Genomic DNA, 18,660 nt, shown 5'->3' with positions numbered 1-18,660 from the left:
TTTTTAGCGGTACGCAGGCCTCTCACTGTTGTGGCCTCTCCCATTGCGGAGCACAGGCTCCGGACGCACAGGCTCAGCGGCCATGGCTCACGGGCCTAGCCGCTCCGCGGCATGTGGGATCTTCCCGGACCGGGGCACGAACTTGTGTCCCTTGCATCGGCAGGTGGACTCTCAACTGCTGTGCCACCAGGGAAGCCCTGGTAAGTGTTTAAATATGTTTTTACTTATTTTTCATAACAACCATAGGTAGATATTATCCCCATTTTCCCCATGAGGGAACTAAGAGTCAGAGAAGCTAAGTAATGGTGACCCCAAGTCACCTAGTTAGTATGTGGTAGAGCTGGTCCTGGAACTTGGGCCTCCCTGAGTCAAAGTTCTGCCCTTTGTATTGTCCCTTGTTGGCTACCTATTTGCTGCAACTATTAGTTGCAGAAGTTAGAGGAGGACTTTAGGATAGGTTCACAGTCCTTGTGATTCAGTTCTTGACAGTGTGGCTTCATTATTTTATTTGAATTGCATTCCCAGGGCATCACATGCCTATATTCAAACATAAATATAAAAGTGCATTATTACCTTTAACTAGTATATTTTTCATTAATGCAAATAATTAAAGGCGGCCTTTATCTGGAGTATCTTTCCCCAACTGGCCTACAATTTTATATGTAAGGTTTTCCCTCCCCTCAAATACCACCCACTAAATTTCCCAAAGTTATGGATTAGATAATATTTTTAATTTCCTTTGTATATGCCATAGCTCTTAGGTATATTGCTATGCACTCCAGAAATCTATGTATTTTTATGAATAAATATTTTCATTTATAAAAGAAGAACATGAGTCAGGAAAAGTTAATATTTTCTTACTACTACATCATCAATGCAGGAGAAGGTTACTTCTCTGTGAAGTGAAGATTAAATACCGTTGTAAAAGCATTTCCTATCTCTAAAGTTTCTATCATCTGTCACTTATTCAAACACTATTTAAGCCTCTAGCCTATTTCTTCTTATTGCTCCAGGGTGCCTACTACATAATAGTTGGTCTGTAAATATTTGCTGAATTAACTACAACAATTTTAATATAATGAAATAACCTGAAATTATTTGTAATGGAACTTTGCTTTTGACTAATACTTCTTCTTATCAGTAAAAATACATTAAAATATGCCATGGATATCAAACATCACATCAAATACCATGTGCGAGTCCTAAGGCTCTCTGAACCACTTCCTTAAATGATGTAATATCTTTCTCCCAACAACTGGACTGTGTGTCACACTTGTATGCCTTAGAGAGATACTGGAACGCCTGAGGAAAGAAAAAGAACAACTTTCAGAATAACAAGTAGAATTCACATTTCAAACTCAGCTTCCTGGAAGTCACATGGAACTAATTCCAACCGAAAAACCAGTCTCTCTTGTTATGTAGCACAGTTTCTATGATTCTCATCAAAGAAGGGGCATAGATGCACATCCAACAACAATGAGCAATTAAAAGAAATCAACAGGATGTGTCTGGATAGAGACACTTCCCTCCAAACAGAAAAATAAAAATGCTTGGTTTGGAAATCTATAAGAAGTATACACATTTCCCTAGCATTTGTAGCCATCAGCTTGAGAGACCAGTTTAGAGAATGAGGTGTGAACTTGGTGAAAACTACTGAATTACTGGTAGGTGTGTAAACTCACAGATGTTTAAAACACTCTCTTTCACAACCCCACCCTTGTGGATTCTTGAGGGAGAAGTCACAGATCAGAGAATTCAGAGTACCCTTAATTCTGCACATAAAGAGGGGACATAATTCAAGACAAAATGGAAGGATGGAAAGCAGGAGTGTGTGCATGCCTGCGTGTGAGTATGTGTTCTCTGGGCTGACAGGGCTTTGGTGGAAGCCAGCTGGGTGGACTGAGGGAGGAGAGAATGGCTAAGAATCCCACAGATTAGCTGTACTGTGGCGAATTCCAAACTTACACAAGAAGTACACTTGATTTGTTGTGGATGTTTTGAAAAGAGCACAAAATATTTAGTATTCCAACCTTGGAAACTCTGGAGGTGCATCTACATTCTAAGATAAGAAGCTAAAGGCATAACTTGAATCTATCTGGTGTTCTACTGCACTTGTGAGAAAGGGGCAGGGTAACCTTTGTAAAATATTTTATGTTTAGACTTTAAAAGCTCCTCTCTGATATTCTTATCTAGCCCCTTTTTCTTTCTCCTTTTCATAGTCTCCATCTCGGATTTAAACACTCCTTTGTCCTTGTACCGTCTACCTTAGTCTTCAGCAAGGAGCCTGCAGAAAGGGGTGTGGAGTAAATAACAAGAACCAGCTGTTCGCTGCAGCTCTGGAGGGAGAGCAGGTTAAGACAGACCCTTTTGCAGGAAACAGAGAACAATTATTTAAGAAAAATTCATGGAAAGAAAAAAGATGAATACTTACAAATCTTAACGTGTCCACAATTCAGGGTGCTTACGTTAAGAACTCTGAATCACACCTGAAAACTTGAGTGTATTCATCTTACCTTTCAAATTATCACAGTCTTCCTCCAACCATCAAAAAAGCAGATCCACTACACCTATGTTCAAACAGAAGGCAAGAGCCCCGGAGGACTGAGGCAGGACTCACCTTTTCATTTTCATCAGGCTTGTCACTCTGCCCATTTCCACACACTTGGGCATACAGCCTCCAGATTTCTCCGTCGTTCGTCACTCTTGAAGTTACTCTGCCAAACAGCTCCTGCAGCTTTCCTCTGAGGCCAGATGCAACATCTCCACTACGATCAGCCGTCCCATCCATCACTGCCCTGACCAGAATTGTAAGGACCTTAAAAGATGCACAGGAGAAACTGGGAAGCTAGAAACAACCAAACAATAACTAAAAACAAAGAGCTACCCTCACCATCAACGATGATGACAGTGAAAAACCTTGTCAGGCCTGTAAGAATATCACCCGTCACTTTTGAAAAATAAAATACAAGACGAGCCATCCAGAACCACGGTCTGGAATCGCAGGCCGACTACCTCTCCCAGTGTCCCTTTTCAGGCTCCTTGGAGGGCTCTGCTTCCACAGGGCCCTAGGCTCTGTGCACCTTTCTTCACACTCTGAGGGCTCTCTCTGAATGATCTGCTCCACACCTGTAGCTGCAAATACACTATGACCAAGTCTACCCGATACTGTCAGCGCAGCTCCAGCCCGACTCCTCTCTGGAGCCCCAGGGTTGTGCACCTCCGTATCTACCAGCCATGTCCCATCAACATCTCATGCTCCATCGATCCCAGAGGGAAACCTAGATCCCAGATCCCTCTTCCTCCTGCAGTCTCAGAGCCAGTGACCTGAGCACCAACCTAGAGTCTCTTCTCTCCTGGCTGGGCCACATGTAACCAATTTGATTCAACATTCCTAATGAGTCCTAAATCCAGCTTCTCCTCCTTTAGGTTGAGCCTCACTATTCCCACCTGGACTGCAGTGATAACACTCTAATTCTGCTAAAAGAGGTCCTGGCCCTTCCTAATTGTTGCATAATAAACTGCTAGTGCATTTGCCTTAGGTATGCAGGGTACCCACAAAGTAACTCTTGACCTTCCAACTAGCCCAGGTCCGCTCAACCATTTGCAATTTCATGGCCATCTCATTTTCATTAGTCAGATGCCTTGAATGCTGATAGATGAATTAAGGTGAGCCCCACCGTGGGTTACACTGTTATGACAAGCTACATCTGTCACATCTATATTAGGCTATGTATCTCAAGGCTTCCTGGAAGCAGAGAAAGTGCATCCTCCATCATCCGCTCTTGTGACAGAAGACCAGCAAAGACACATGGATCCACCTAAAGAACCAGCTCGAGGAGACTGCCCTCAGACCTTGCTGCTACTCAGTGCAGCCCTTGGACTGACAGCATTGGCGTCACCCAGGAGCTTGCTGTAAATGAGGAATCCTGGATGGAGATGCCGCTCCATCTTAACTGAGATTTTACATTTCTAACGAGCTCCCAGGTGATGCTGGTGTTGATGGTCCACAGATCACACTCTGAGTGGCAAGGTTCCAAGAGACAAGGTGCCACATCTTTATTCTTCCTCTGAACTTCAGGGAGAGGACCACATTTCATCACCTTGTGTCCCCAGTATCTAACATCAAGCCTGGCACACAGCTCTGATGCAAGGAGTACTTATGCCTGAAAGAAAGACTGAATGAACACACCTCTTTCAGAAAGCTTTGCTAAGAGAAATGCAACCAGTGTGACACCTTGCTCTGTCTCCCCAAAGAGCATTCTGATCTAGGCATGAGATGCATCCAAGGAATCAAGGCTCCTCTGGCCCGTGAACACTGTTAGGAATGTGAGCTCAGAGTTATGGTCCTAATTATATACAGGGATAAAAGTGGACAGGAGAACACTCAATTGTGCTTCTTTCTTTTTTGATGGACAAGGTAAATTATCTCTGCCTATAAATTCACATTACAATCCAACATGTACAGTTTTAAATCTGAAAGTAATGAAATAGATATTACAATTCCACTCATGGTTTTAAATATGAAAGTCACAATGCAGGAGAAATGGTATGAATGTGCACTACCTGTTTCGAGTAATCATTCTGTAAACGTTTCAAGGATTAACATACTTCGAAAGAGATGGTCTATTGAAATAGTTACTAACATGGACAAATGAAGCATACTAAATTAGTAAAGTTCTTTGTTTTTTCTGGGATATCACAGTTGGCCCAACACCCTATCCTCTCATTTTAGCCACGATGAGTAGCCAAAGGGGAAGAAAAATCTTTTGGCCTTCTTGCCAATAAAAATGGAGAGCTGCAGTACTGGTGTTTGAGAGGGGGAAAGTTGGTGAAGCGGGGTGTGTGTGTGTATTTGTGGGTGCATAGAGGGAACTGCAAAAGGGTAAGGAGGTAGATAGAGTGCCTCTGTGTTGGGGTTAGGGGGCAGATACCAAACACCTCTACCCAGTTCATATGCAGATACCATAAGCAGAGAGACCCTGAATATAAGGGGAGGCAATAACAAATTTGTTTTTATACTCTCTATTTGATGTATAATGGTTAAACAGCTGGGCCTTAGAAGAGAGTTCTATATGGAAGAATACATAATAGAAGTCATTCATGGCCATGGCAGATACTGCCTAGACAGACCGTGTTGGGTAAGCATCAGACCAAGGATAGAGTCTTAAGGGAACACAACATTTAAAAGGAGGGTAGATGAACAGAGGTCTATGCACAAAGGAAAGGTGGCAGAAAGTGATGTCATGGAAACCAGGGAAGGAGAAAGTAACAAGGAGAGTACATCTACAGAAGATCAGGACTGGAAGATTCTGCTGGATTTGGCAGGTTCACGGGTCAGTGACTGTATGCAGAGCTAAAGCCAGAAAAAGGAGGGCATGAGAGATCATGATTTTAGACAAGAGGCTCACAAAGAGAATCACATGAAAACCAAGACAAGTATTAACATCATAAAAAGCAAAAAGCAAAAAATACCCCCCATAGTATCCTGTAATACCTATTTTGAATATAATTTGCATAGGCATATAATATTAATAGAAAATATTCATGTAACCAAAATTTTTAATATAAATATATTGGGAAAATAAGAAAGGGAAACAGTGGAAATGCTAATATAAAAGAATTAAGTCCTTATTTACTATAATAGGAAGTCAACTGATAATACCTAAAATTTGGTTAATAAAAAATAGTGGCGGGGAGCGGTGGAGCAGGAAATTGCTGTATTTTGTTATAAGCCTTATACTACGACTTAACTTGTAAAAACTATGTTATGTTATTTTAATAACACAAAAATTTAATTTAAAAATAGAGAAAAAGAATAAATACAAAGATTGGCAAAGAGGAAACAAAAAACGACAGGACACATGAATATTCATTTACAAACTTTAAAATTATGTCTTTGGTGTGTGTAGGCGGAGGGGGGAGAGGCAAAGACTATAAGGGGACCGTGAGGACTTTGGGATGCTGGTGATGTTGTGACTCACACTCGGCGGGGCGTGGGGCGGCGGGGTGGTTTACACAGGTGCATGCCCTTCGTGAAAATTCATGTTTACTTATGACCTGTGTACTTTTCTATATTTTCATTCTATTTTAATAAAAGTTAATTAAAAAGGTATTTCCTGCAATTAAGAAAGCCCCATAAAGTGAAGGAAAAAAAAAAGAGTTATTAGAATACATTAACAAGTGGAGCTAATATGTAATCTTCAAAAGTGGGTTTAGAGTGATAAAATTTTTTTTTAAACTATTAATGTTATAATTTACTGGCTAATATCACCATTTCCTCCCCTCTAACTGGTGAGAAAAATCACACTCTTGTTATCCAGACTGACTACCAAAATAGTAACTTTTAACATATATTTAACCCTTCTTTAGTAAACAGGTATTTTTAACTTAATAAAAGCAAAGGGTGTGGTAGTAGGATTTCTTTGATAAAATGAACCACCAAGGATTATGATTTTCTCCTGGGCAGTCTACAAAGTTTACCTGCATTATAGTCCTTTGCACCATCAAAGGTGAAAAAGATTTTTTTTAACAGGTAAATGTTTTTATCTACTGTAAACTGGGTAAAAATATGATTATTGAACCCATCGGTAACTAGTTAAAACTATAAATTATTAAGTATATAATAAGAGGCTGAAGGGTAGAGTACTAAAGTTTAAGAATTTAGAGGTAAACGATTCTTGGGGAAACAGGATCCAAGATATGGCCACTTGGATGGGTTGCTCCTATGAAATAAGATGAGAGCAAAGAAGTTTAAGTCCAAAGTATTGGACGTGCCATCTACCTAAAACCAAGTGTTCAAGAACAGTAGATCTAGAGTGGAGAGGAAGATATACATAGTCGGTTGCTGAAGTCCACCATGAATATGGGGGAATGGCTAGGAAGTTGGTAAACAGCGGTAAAGAGGACAGGTCTTCTGTCTGCAACATCACAGAACTGTTGTATCAAGGAGTCAATATACAGGTAAAGAGCTTCAAAAACTGTAAAGCAATATAAACCTATAAACTACCACAATAATCACTGACCCTCAACTTCCTTACTCTGTCAAAAGCGGACAGCAAAGCCCTCATCATCACCCACTCATTATGTGCCCCTATACTTACTTGGATTAAAATGGAGCTAAAGAAGAACAAACTCTACCACCATGGTATCAGCCCTCAATACCTCCCACTACCCCTGCTCTGAGCACTCACCATGTGCTAAGCCCCATTCTAAGTATGCGACCAACATGATTTCATTTAGTTCTCACTGTAACCCTAGGAAGCAGGGACTTTATTATCTCCACTTTACAAAGAAATTGAAGCATGAGAGGCAAAATGAACTTCTCAAGGGCACAGAGCAAGTGAATGGTGGAGCTGGGTCTTGAACACAAGTGATACTGGCCTCCTGAGTTTTGATGAGGATGAAGAGAAGACGATGATGATAGCAGGTAATATTCGTACATATACACCTTCCTATGAGCCGGGGGCCCTATGAACACAATCTTCCTAACAACCCTAGGGGGAAGGTGCTCTTGTTATTTGTATTCTGCAGATGAAGAAACTGGAGCACAGAGAAGGTAAGTAACTTGTCCAAGGTCACACACCTAGGGAAGGCAGAGGTGGATTTGAACCTGCAGCTCGCATCCTGGCTCTTGCTCTCAAGCATTTGCTGTATTAAATGATAAAGCACAGTTCCTTACTCCTCTGTTGTTCCTTCCTTTCTAATAAGTTCTTTTCATTGGAAAGATTTTCTCTTTTATGAAATATGTATGCCAATAACTTTGATTAGTTCACTATCATTTTTTTGCCAAATCTTGAATCAACCCAAACCAGACAAGTTTTTGTTGTTTTTTCTTTTTTAACTTAAAAATTTCCCCAAGACATTGGAGCTAATAAAAAATAAAGAGAAAATAAAATTCGCAAACACAAGCACTACTGTCATTAATTTCTAATTTCTTTACTGTATGTAAATTTTAAAATATAATACTATGTAAACTGTTTTATCTTCCTTTTTCACTTAACATTATGTCATAGAATTTTTTGATGTTTTCATATATTCTTTAGATAGATCACTTTAATAGATTCAAAGCCTCCCACTGGGTTGACAGAGCACAGTCTATTTAACAATTCCCCTGCAGTTAGATAGTTAGGCTGTTTCCATGTACTGCCATTGTCCTTATCATTATAAAGAACACTTCACTGCATATTTTTGTGCCTAAAGATTTTTTTCATACTGAAGCTTCTTTAGGTTAGAATTCCAGGAACAGAACTATGCAATCAAGGGAATGAACATTTTAAGACTCTAGAGGTAAGCTGGATACTTTCAAAAAGGGCTAAATCAAATTAGATGTCCATCTGTAGTATATGAAAATGTGTCACTTCACTGCATATTACCAGCACTGGGTGCACGCGCGCACGTGCGCGCGTGTGTGTAGCTGTTTTAATCTTTGATATTTTGTTCCACTAAAAGTATACGCAGCTATTATTCTGAATTTTACTTTATTATTAGTGAATTTAAATCTCTTTCCAAATTTTTGTTAAGTATATTTCCTTTTTAAGATATTTAAATTTTTTCTTAATTTGTACGGAACTCATTATTTTCCAATGTGAAAATGGTTTTATTGTTCATCTTCATACGGAGATTACATAGCCTACAAGCTGATGTACTAACACGTTGCTAGCCTCTTTTTCTGAACCCCAATTCTGTACACTGCTTAAAAAAAAGAGAAAGTTGATGAATCTGAGAAAGTAACAGCAAACACATGGGAAACCCTGGAGAGACAGACTGGCTGGGTCCTGGTTTGGTGGAGAAGAGCAGCCCAGGATGGAACGTACAAGGGACCAAGGTTCACAGATGGGCTGAGAAAAGCTGTTTAGTTGTGCTTTTTATTTCTTCCACACACTACTCTATACACCACTTGCCATCAACGTGGAGAGACTGAAACACAGCAGTGCCAGCCCAGTGCAAGCCAGGGACCAGGCAGGTACCGCCTGGGGGCAGAGGGCCTGGCCAGCCCCCCACCTGCTGAGGTTGGATGACTACTCAGGAAGATGGGACTGGAAGAAAGCAGTGCCTGGCAGAGATAAGAAAGGTTTCCTGAGGAGCCAGGCCACTTGGCGGTGGCGGTGGTAGTGGTGGTGGTGGTGATGGGAGGAGGCAGTGGCAAGGTGTTTCCAAAAGGTGAGCTCCCCTTGTGACCCAAACTCACCAGGAGGGGCATAGTTGGTCCTGGGCTTGCTTTAGACCCTCTCACCAAGTACGCATTACCAGTCAAGCAGCCAATACCCCCGGGGGAGTTGAGCCAATAGGGACAAAATTAAGACATCTGAAAAGTGCAAGCATAATGAAAGAAACAAATTGAACAGCCTATGTGAAAAAGAATTAAAGGGACATGTGGAGGAAAACTTGATTTCATAATACATATCCTCAGGAAGATGAGTGGGAAAAACCAAGGAAATGGTGAGATCCCCAGGGTAGCAGTATAAGCGGGGAAGAAAAATAGCATGAGGACTGAGCCTGGAATTGCTCTCACAGGGAAGGAAAGGCGAGAATGATTCTGCAGAGGAGATGAGGAAGCTGCATCTGGTAGCATAAGAGTTGTGAAATTCTGGAAGCCAGCCGAAGAAAGCATTTGAAGAAGGAAGAGAGATCAACTGCGTTAAGTGTAACAGATAGGCCGGGAAACCTGAGGGCTGACAGCTGTCCCCTGGATGTGGCAGTATAGACCCTGACAACAGCACGCTCAGTAGGCTGGCGGAGATGAGCCTAGAGGGCGTGGGTTCCAAAGAGGACAGGAAGAGGGGAAGTGGAGACTGTGCAGCAAGATGCTTCTCCCAAAGAGTCAGCCCTGAAGAGCAGCAGAGGAATGGGCTGGGGACTGGGCTGGGGGCGGGGGGAGTGCACGTAAATTATTTGTGCAGTTTGTAAAGCTTGAGAACTTTCAAAAGACAAGAGCAACGATAAATGCATTTGTAATATAACACAGCCATACAGGTAAACTTTTACCCATGGTGATTATAAGGGAAGGTCCACTTGCCTTTTTATTGGAAAACTAGTCCTAATACCCTACTCCAAAGATATTCTTTATTTCGTCTGTGGTTTTTTTCTTGGGGGTCTGGACACCCTTGGGGATGTATTTGAGAGTTTTGAACCCTCTACCCAGAACAGGTACACAGCCACATACACAAATTTGTTTCATGATATTTCAGGTCATCTCACAATCTTCTGAAGCCTAAAAATAGATCCTTCTTAGAAATTCTAATTTGTCCACCATGGCATGGGATTCCGGTCTTCTCTCTCAATACTGCATATGACTAAGTAAGTGTATCTCTTTGAAAAGCTTTATTAGTTTTCTATCAACTCCTTCCCTATTCTTATTATCCCTTCTGTCCCTTCCAGATGTTCAAATCTCTGGTATTGTTTTAGGCAAGACCTTCATGTGATCAGTTGAGGTCTCTCTGGCCTTCTCTTGGGGGCACCTCTGTGCATGTCGCCTCTCCTTCTACCAAAGCTACCAATGAGGTGTGTGTTGGACACACTCCCTTACCTTTACCAACCTCACTATTCTCAAAGCCACCGCTTTCTCCCTGAAAAGGAGCGTGAAAGTTGTGTCCCCCCCACAAATTCATGTTGAAACAGAACCTCAGAATGTGATCTCGTTTGGCAATAGGGTCTTTGTAGAAATAATTAGTTAGGCTGAAGTCATATTAGTGTGGGCCCTAAATCCAATGACTAACGTTCTTCTAAGAAAAGGAGCCGAGAAACAGAGACATGAGGGAAGGAGGTGAAGTAGGTGAAGAGGGAGGCACAGGTTAGAATTATGCAGCCAGAAGCCAAGGAATGCCAGGAACCAGAAGCTGGAAGAGGCAAGGAAAGATTCTTCACTGAGCCTTTAGAGGGAGCATGGCCCCACCAACACCTTGATTTTAGACTTCTAGCCTTCATTACTGAAGAGAATCAATTTCTGTTGTTTGAAGACACCAAGCATGTAGTAATTTGGTAGAATAGCCCCAGGTAACGAATCCAGCAGTCTTATGTAGAAAGACTAAGGCAACATGGAGAAGAGTACAACGAACGCTTCCCAGGACACTTAACTGGCTTCTACTAACCCTCTTCCAGTTTCAGTTCAGAAGCACTAAATGAGGCTGTCATGTCTCAGCCTGTCCCTCCTCAGGACAGTGGCGTCCAGCCCTCTGGTCAGAAGTCATCCTTTCCTCATGTGTAGAAGTTTTCAATTCAAATCTCTCCATCTTTTCTTTAGCAGAGTGTGGCTTTTGTGTCATGATTTAAAATGTTTTCTCCACCCCCAAGCTTATAAAAATATTTACCATACTTTCTTTTAAGTGCTTTTATGGTTTTACTTTTTCAATAATAGCAACGATACGATCACGATGCTGACGGCAGCTATACTCACAGCACTCATATGTGCCAGGCACTATTCTCTGCCCTTTACATATATTAACTTACTTACTCTTCACAACAATCTTGTGAGGTACTAATATCATCCCTGTTTTACGAAACTGAAGAACAAAAGTGGTCAGTAATTTGCTCAGGTCATATAGCTAGTGATTGGCAGAGGTAGTAAGCAAAGACTGTCTAACCCCAGAATCTATGCTCTTACCTACAACATGATCCTGCTTCTCAGGCCATTTCAATTTAAATATTTATCCAGGGACCTCCCTGGCAGTCCAGTGGTTAAGACTCTGTGCTTCCACTGCAGGGGGCACAGGTTCAATCCCTGGTCGGGGAACTAAAGATTCTGCACGCCAGGTGGCACGGCCAAAAAAAAATAATAATAAATGAATAAATAAATATCTTATCCATTTGAATTTATTTTGGTTTAAGGAGTGAAGCAGAGCCTTCATTTTGGGTCCCAAATGCTTGGCCAACTGTTTCAATACATATTGAATATTTTATTTTATCCCACAGATTTAAAATGCCATCCTTAACATGAACTAAATTCTCATACTTGAGTCTGTTTCTGAATCCTCTCTCCTGTCCCATTTCATTCCTGTAGCAGATGTTAACTCTTAATATAATAAGGATATTATTAGCTTTTTATCTTTTCTATTTGTTACAAATATTTCATCACATATTTTTTCCATGAAGTCATAAAAATTCCTCCACTTTTTTTTTTTCTTGCTTCAAAGTTCAGGAAATATGATAAATACCCACTTGTACTGCTAATTTTTCTAGGAGATGAAAATATATTTAGCATATATTTAGCCCGTTTGGAATTCATTTGGTGTATCATAAAATAATCTAAGTATATTTTTTGAGCCTGGATGTTTAGAGGGATTTCATTTTAATCAGTATAAACAGCCCTGCAGTCCCTCACTTCCTAACTAAACCAATGCCACACCACCAACTTCATGTAATGACGTCTAAATCTCTAACCCACATCTCTAATCACTTCAGTGATAGAGCACTTTTGTTTCATTCTCTTTCCTCAGCCTATTTCTCACTTCCATCATGGTCCATGGACTGCATCAAGCAGAGTGTGACTGTGGGGGACCACCACTAGCCCTGAAGAAAGCTGACTTTTTCTCACACGGAGGTGCGGTGATTCTAATCTCCACAAAGAGAAAAGTATAACTATCCTCTTCCCCAACACTAACCTTGAGGTCCTTGGCCAAGTCTCCCCAAAATCTTGGCTGAAAGCACAAGGCGTTGGCCCTTTGAATCCTGGAGGTCTTCAAAGCAGGAAGGAATAGGATTGCCTCAGGTCCAGTTACAAACACTTCCAGGAGGGCTGGAGGCCAGGAATGAGGCCATTTCCCGCCTCCCTGGCTTGGCCAAGTCCCCCCTCCACTTGGAGCTCTCTAAAGAACCTACTCTGTTTCCTGGTCTGATAACCCTGACCCTTGGCTTCCCCACACCTCAGTTATCAGAGAGACGTAGGCAGTTTAACATTGTCTTTTTCACTCCTTCACCAAAAAAAGAAAAAATTTCTTCACGTGTGGAAAAGGCATGCACAGGTTTTAGGTTAAATAGGTCAGACTTCAAGTCTTGGCTTGACTGCTCGTTAGCTGTGAAAGATCAACTTTATTAGTTCATCTTGCTGAGCCTCAGATACTTCGGCAGTAAAATGGAGAGAGTATCTACTTCACAGGCACAGAATTTGTATACAATATATCCATTCCCTCTGCTCTTCTCTCTCAGGTAAGCCCAGCCACCACTTGCTCCAGGACTTCAATCTGGTTGGCAACCTGCCCCACTGCCCGTCAACACCACCTCCCTCCTTCCCCAAATAGAAATCCACACAAAGAACAACATCCATAGGAAAGAATACATATTGTATGACATTCAAGAGAAAGCAAAGCTGAACTGTGGTGACAGAAATCAGATAGTAGTTGCCTGGGTGAGGGGAAAGGGTGGTGGTTCAGTTGACTGGAAAGGGGTATAATAGAACTTTCTCTGGTGATGAAAATGTTCCATATCTTTTTTGGGAAGTAGTTACATAAGAATACTTAATGGTCAAAACACATCAAACTTACACTTAAGATCTGTGCATTTTATTATATGTAAATTATACCCCAATTTGAAGGAAAAAAAACTTTGTTAGATATAGTTCAAATGCACATTAATATGATGGGGAAATGTGCTTTTTAATATAAATCTTCCCATAGACTTCAAGGCTTGGTTCACCAAAAAACAGACATGCCTAAATGTGAATCTTATCTCTGGTTCCTACTAGATATATGACTGGTCAAGTTATATAACCTCTCTGGGTCTCATATTCATACACTGTAAAATGACGACTATTTAGTACCCACCTCAAATACCAAGAACATAGTGCCAAGAACATAGTAAGCACTGGATATATGTTAATCCCCTTTCCTTCCTCTTCCATTTATAAACAGCAAATGGGGTGCAATAATGCAATACTTAAATTTTTCCCCAAATGACTGAAAGTTATCAAAGAAGAAGGAAGAAGAGGAGGAAGGGGAGGAGGAGGGGGGATGGGGGAAGAGCAGAAAAAGAAAAAAAGAAAAGGAAAGAGAAAAAAATGAACACATCAACATTAGAAATTATCCCAAGGAAAGAAGCATGAATATACACAAGGATTTGTCTGCAAGGATATTCATGGCACTATTAACAATAGTAGAAAACTGGAAAATCAGACAGGGGCTAATTACACAGAAACATGAAAATTAGTTTTATGATAGATTAATAAAAGTGTGTACAATCCAGACATGAATATAGAACATAGAATATAGAATATAGAACAGTGTTCTTGAGTTATACTAATCTATGCATTAGTCAAAATTAGGACATAGAGAGAAAAGGCAGTAAATGATAAAGGCAGTATATCCACCCATTCTCCTATTACAAATAGTGAGAAAAACAATTTATAGTTAATTTATCATGTGTCTGTATTAAAATGAATATGAATTTACACACACACACAATAAAAATATTAAAATGGCAGTAATCACATCTATAAAGAAGTAGAAGAAGAATAGATAAAAAGAGAATTTTAAAGCAAACTGAAATAGAATGAGGTCAGGTAGTGTGAAACATAAGAATATCAGAGTTTTTTTTTTTTTTTGAAAGACACCTGTTGCCAAACTTGCAGAGTCAAATTCAGTAAAATTATTTTAGCCACGATAAAAATATTCCAGACAATCTATCAACTGTCTCAGTCCACGCTGACTAGCAGTGAGAAAACATGATGGCAGACACAAATATGCCACGAAGCTAAATATGACTGAGACCATGCTAGCCATCAAGACCTTCCTTCAGTGATGATTTAACCACTCTGGAGTGAGTCTACCCACACCTGCCAGAGAGCAAACACCTCCATCAGTATTCTGTGACACTTCTGGAGAAAGCTATTAACAGGGCCTAGTATAAACTGACAAATTATCTCACTGTGGCTATTTCTCCATCTGAATACCCGAAAGTTCTCTATTATAAGGTGCTAAAAATGATCATTTGACCCGAGCAAGTCACTGGTTATCTAGTTCTTACGTTCTGAGTAATATTTCCCCAAATCCAAGTATAAAAGTTAAGCTAACAGCCATACCATCTGACATCTTTATAGCACCTTATGTTTTTCTAGGTGCTCTGTTTATAAGCAGTATTTTGTCTAACAGGAATGATTCTTGGTGTTCCTGTGTGTGGCAGGGGTGCTGAGGGAAGAAGTCTTAAGAATACAGATGCCATCCTTGATTGTTTCTAAAAATACTGAACTTTTTTAAAAACTAATTTCAAACTCATCAAAATATTAGTGCTCAGATGAAGTACTATTGTACGAAAGGAGGTTTGGTTCATATTCTGAATTTGAGGAACAAAAGAATTACAGGAAAAAAGAAATCAAAATATTAGCTGGCCATGAATTTAAACTAAATCCTAATAATTTTCTCTAGGTAGGAAATGACTCAATTTTCACTTAAGTTAAAAATGATATAAGTTAAATACTCTGCTAAAACAGGTAGAGGATTAGAAAATTTTCAATGGGAATTAGAACACAGTTTTGCTACGGGTGAAAATTCTTATGATTAGATTTGCCTGAAGGAGTTTAAAACTGTGAATATGATCACTGAAATATGTTTGGAAACTCTATTTAAGATAAAAATTAAATGAAAGCATCTTAATTTATGCTGGGAGAAGTTTTGGGGTGTTTTTAAAACTTTTTTTCCTTTTCTCAAAATACATCTCTATGCATTCAGAACAAGCTTCGTGAAAGGAAAAAAAAAAGAATTTATTTCAAGTGTAAAATGGAATATACTACCAATGCAAATTATTTACATTCTCCCTGAGATTTTAGAACAGGCTTCACAAGGCTTTCTTAGTAAAGAAAGGTCTTTTAAAAAATTACAGTTGAGATAAACAAGAGACAAGTACTTTGCAATCTCTGCACCATCCTCAGTGGTTCAGCAACACACCGAGAACTGTTCAGAGCCTCATCAGTGCCCTTTGCCAAGGCGCTAAGTGCGGAAGAGAAAGAGCCATCACAATGGTGAACAGGACAAGTACTAGATGACCAGAGGACTGTGCAAACAGATTGGCTAGGGTTCCTATCCTCTCTAGGATGTAAAACTCTGCTATGCTTCCATGCACGTTTTAAGTGATCTTCACTCTATAAAATTCAAGTCCCTTCTTTCTATAATGGATGGTTAATGTACAACAGTTAAAAAGGGGAAAAAAAAAAAAAAAACAAGGAAAAGAAAAGTAATTGAAGGGGTCAACAATGCTCCTGTAAGTAGGCATATGGTTCTACTTGAAGCCACAGATCTTTAAGTGAACTGCCCAGAACCTGAGCTTTAAAGCAATTTAGTGAATTATATAGCTGTATTTGCAAGAACATGCAAACAGGTTGAGGGCTGGGGCTACGAAACCAGAAACCAGACAAGGTAAATTTTGGAACAGCTGGAGTACATCTATAATAAGCCATAAGAGTAGTGAGGTATTATCATATATTACATGTTATTTGTTTTTTCATAATTCCAAATTCACCACTTTAAATAATATATATGTTGATTATTGCAAATAAAGTATTAAATTTTCAAGCCCCTGGACTTTGTAACCTACAAGCTCCTATACACCCTATCTTTAAACATTCTCTTCATCCACAATAAAACCCACAAGATCTTTTATATTTAATACTATTGGATGTCAAACATAGGGGCTTCAAGTCTCCCATAGTTTCTGAAAGGATACAGTATTTTTTGTACTGTTAAGAATCAACCAGTCCTGACTTCATCCCAGATGAAGACCATCTCATTAAACAGTGCAAAGAAAATGTTAGTCTTCATTTCTATATTGTTCAAACAATCTGAAAGTATGCAGTGAATGATTGTTCAATGAGTGGATAAATGAGTATGGGAGTTAATCCAGCTATTGCACTGAGATAACCAAAGTTATAAATAACACGAGCGTCACTCTATTAGGTTTCTGCAAGCTGACTATACATATGTAAACCACATATCAGATTTTCATAACTGAGTCTCAGTCTATGATTACACAAACATATTTGACATTGGAATGCCAGAATTAATATGTAACTGAGAATATTCAACTATACAAAAAAGCCCTCTTTTATATATTACTGTGTTTAACAAAATCTTCCTATGTAGAGTCAAGGAAACAATTTACATTATATAATGAAGTATTAATACCAAACACAAACTGAAATAACAAAATATGAATATCCTACCTGAGTATCTTTGTATTTGTCTCTTAAGTCCAAGAGCCGATGATAAGCATTAATGGCTTCTGAAAATTCCCCAATGTCAGTGCTAGTGAGAATATAGTTTTCCCAGATCTGCCAATGTTCATAGTTGCACTTGAGGGCTTCTTGTAAAGTTCTAAAAGCTTTCACTCTATTGAAGGTCAAGTTAAAAAAACAAAAAAAACAATAATGAATAACCATAGCTAAATAAACTATAGCTACATGTATAAAATACTAATGTGGACTTTCTGTCAGTCCTTAATCATTCAAGTTAATAAACAGAATTAGAGGTTCAAACAACCCGAAACCACCTCAAATTTCCCTAACAGGAAATGACAAACAAAAACAAGTAGAAATGAAACAAGAATAGGGAGACATATATAAAAACCAAGTAGAAATTTTGAAATTGCAAGAGACATTAAAACAAACAAACCAGGCTTCCCTGGTGATGTGGTGGTTGAGAGTCTGCCTGCTGATGCAGGGGACGCGGGTTCGTGCCCCGGTCCGGGAAGATCCCACATGCCGCAGAGCGGCTAGGCCCGCGAGCCGTGGCCGCTGAGCCTGCGCGTCCAGAGCCTGTGAGCCACAATGGGAGAGGCCACAACAGTGAGAGGCCCGCGTACCGCAAAAAACAAAACAAAAACAAACAAACAAACCAAAAAACCTCAACATGTGACAAAAACTAGATTACACACAGTCAAAAAGAGTACTGATGAATTGAAAGATAACAGTGAGGAATTCAGATTAAAAAATAAAAGAGTAATAAAGAGAGGAAAGAATGAGAGGTAAGATTTAAGCATATATTCGATAGACATTCCAGAGTAAATAAATGCAGAAAATGGCAAGACACTACATTTGACAAGATAATAGCTGAGCATTTTCCAGAACTGAACAAAGATCTAAATTCTAGGATCAAAAGTATATTTTGTGTACTGAGCATTATATTGGGTTGGCCAATAAATAAAGGTAAACCAACACCTAGACACTTTGTGTGAAACTGCAGAACATGAAGATAATCCTAAAACCTATAAAAGAATGACAGTTAGAGGACAGCAGATATTTCATTAGCAGCAGAAGATGGTAGAAGGCAATAAAATACTTTAAAGTGCAAAGTAAAAATAACTGTCAGCCTAAAATTTTATAATCAACTAAACTTACCACTCAAGAATAAATGCAAAATAAAAAATTTTACATGTACAAAGACTAAGGAAGCTTACCACCTACTGACCCTAACTTAAAAGAACTATTAAAGCATCTCCTCTTGCAAAAATAAAAGGGACTTCAAAGAGAAGAAAAGGGATACAAGAAATGATCAATGGTGAGAAGAGAAAATGAAGTATGTCAGTAAATTTAAATAATTATTGAGACCAAAAACAATTATGAGTTGTGTTTAAAAAAAAAGTAAAACTACAAGTATATAGACCATATTCTCTGCAACTAAATAAGAAATCAACAGTAAAGAGACAGTTAAAAAAATATATGCCTGCAAACTTAAAAATGCACTC

The 18,660-nt window shown here is 39.4% G+C and overlaps 1 protein-coding gene across 2 annotated transcripts in view; it reads right to left on the bottom strand.

Annotated features, from left to right (window-relative positions):
- Positions 1 to 18,660, bottom strand: part of TTC27 (tetratricopeptide repeat domain 27) — a 180,497-nt gene that overhangs the window by 8,959 nt on the left and 152,878 nt on the right. For both annotated transcript variants that reach the window (XM_024732349.1, XM_024732340.1), the window contains exons 16-18: positions 17,141 to 17,306; positions 2,618 to 2,815; positions 1,191 to 1,302 (exon numbers count right to left, since the gene is read on the bottom strand). In XM_024732349.1, coding sequence (XP_024588117.1) covers positions 1,191 to 1,302; positions 2,618 to 2,815; positions 17,141 to 17,306 — 476 coding nt within the window. The remainder of the gene's footprint in view (positions 1 to 1,190; positions 1,303 to 2,617; positions 2,816 to 17,140; positions 17,307 to 18,660) is intronic.

The sequence above is a fragment of the Neophocaena asiaeorientalis genome, unplaced genomic scaffold (assembly GCF_003031525.2).
Source record: "Neophocaena asiaeorientalis asiaeorientalis breed wild unplaced genomic scaffold, Neophocaena_asiaeorientalis_V1.1 scaffold18, whole genome shotgun sequence".
Taxonomy (NCBI): Eukaryota; Metazoa; Chordata; class Mammalia; order Artiodactyla; family Phocoenidae; genus Neophocaena; species Neophocaena asiaeorientalis.
This window is presented reverse-complemented; position numbering and strand designations above follow the sequence as displayed.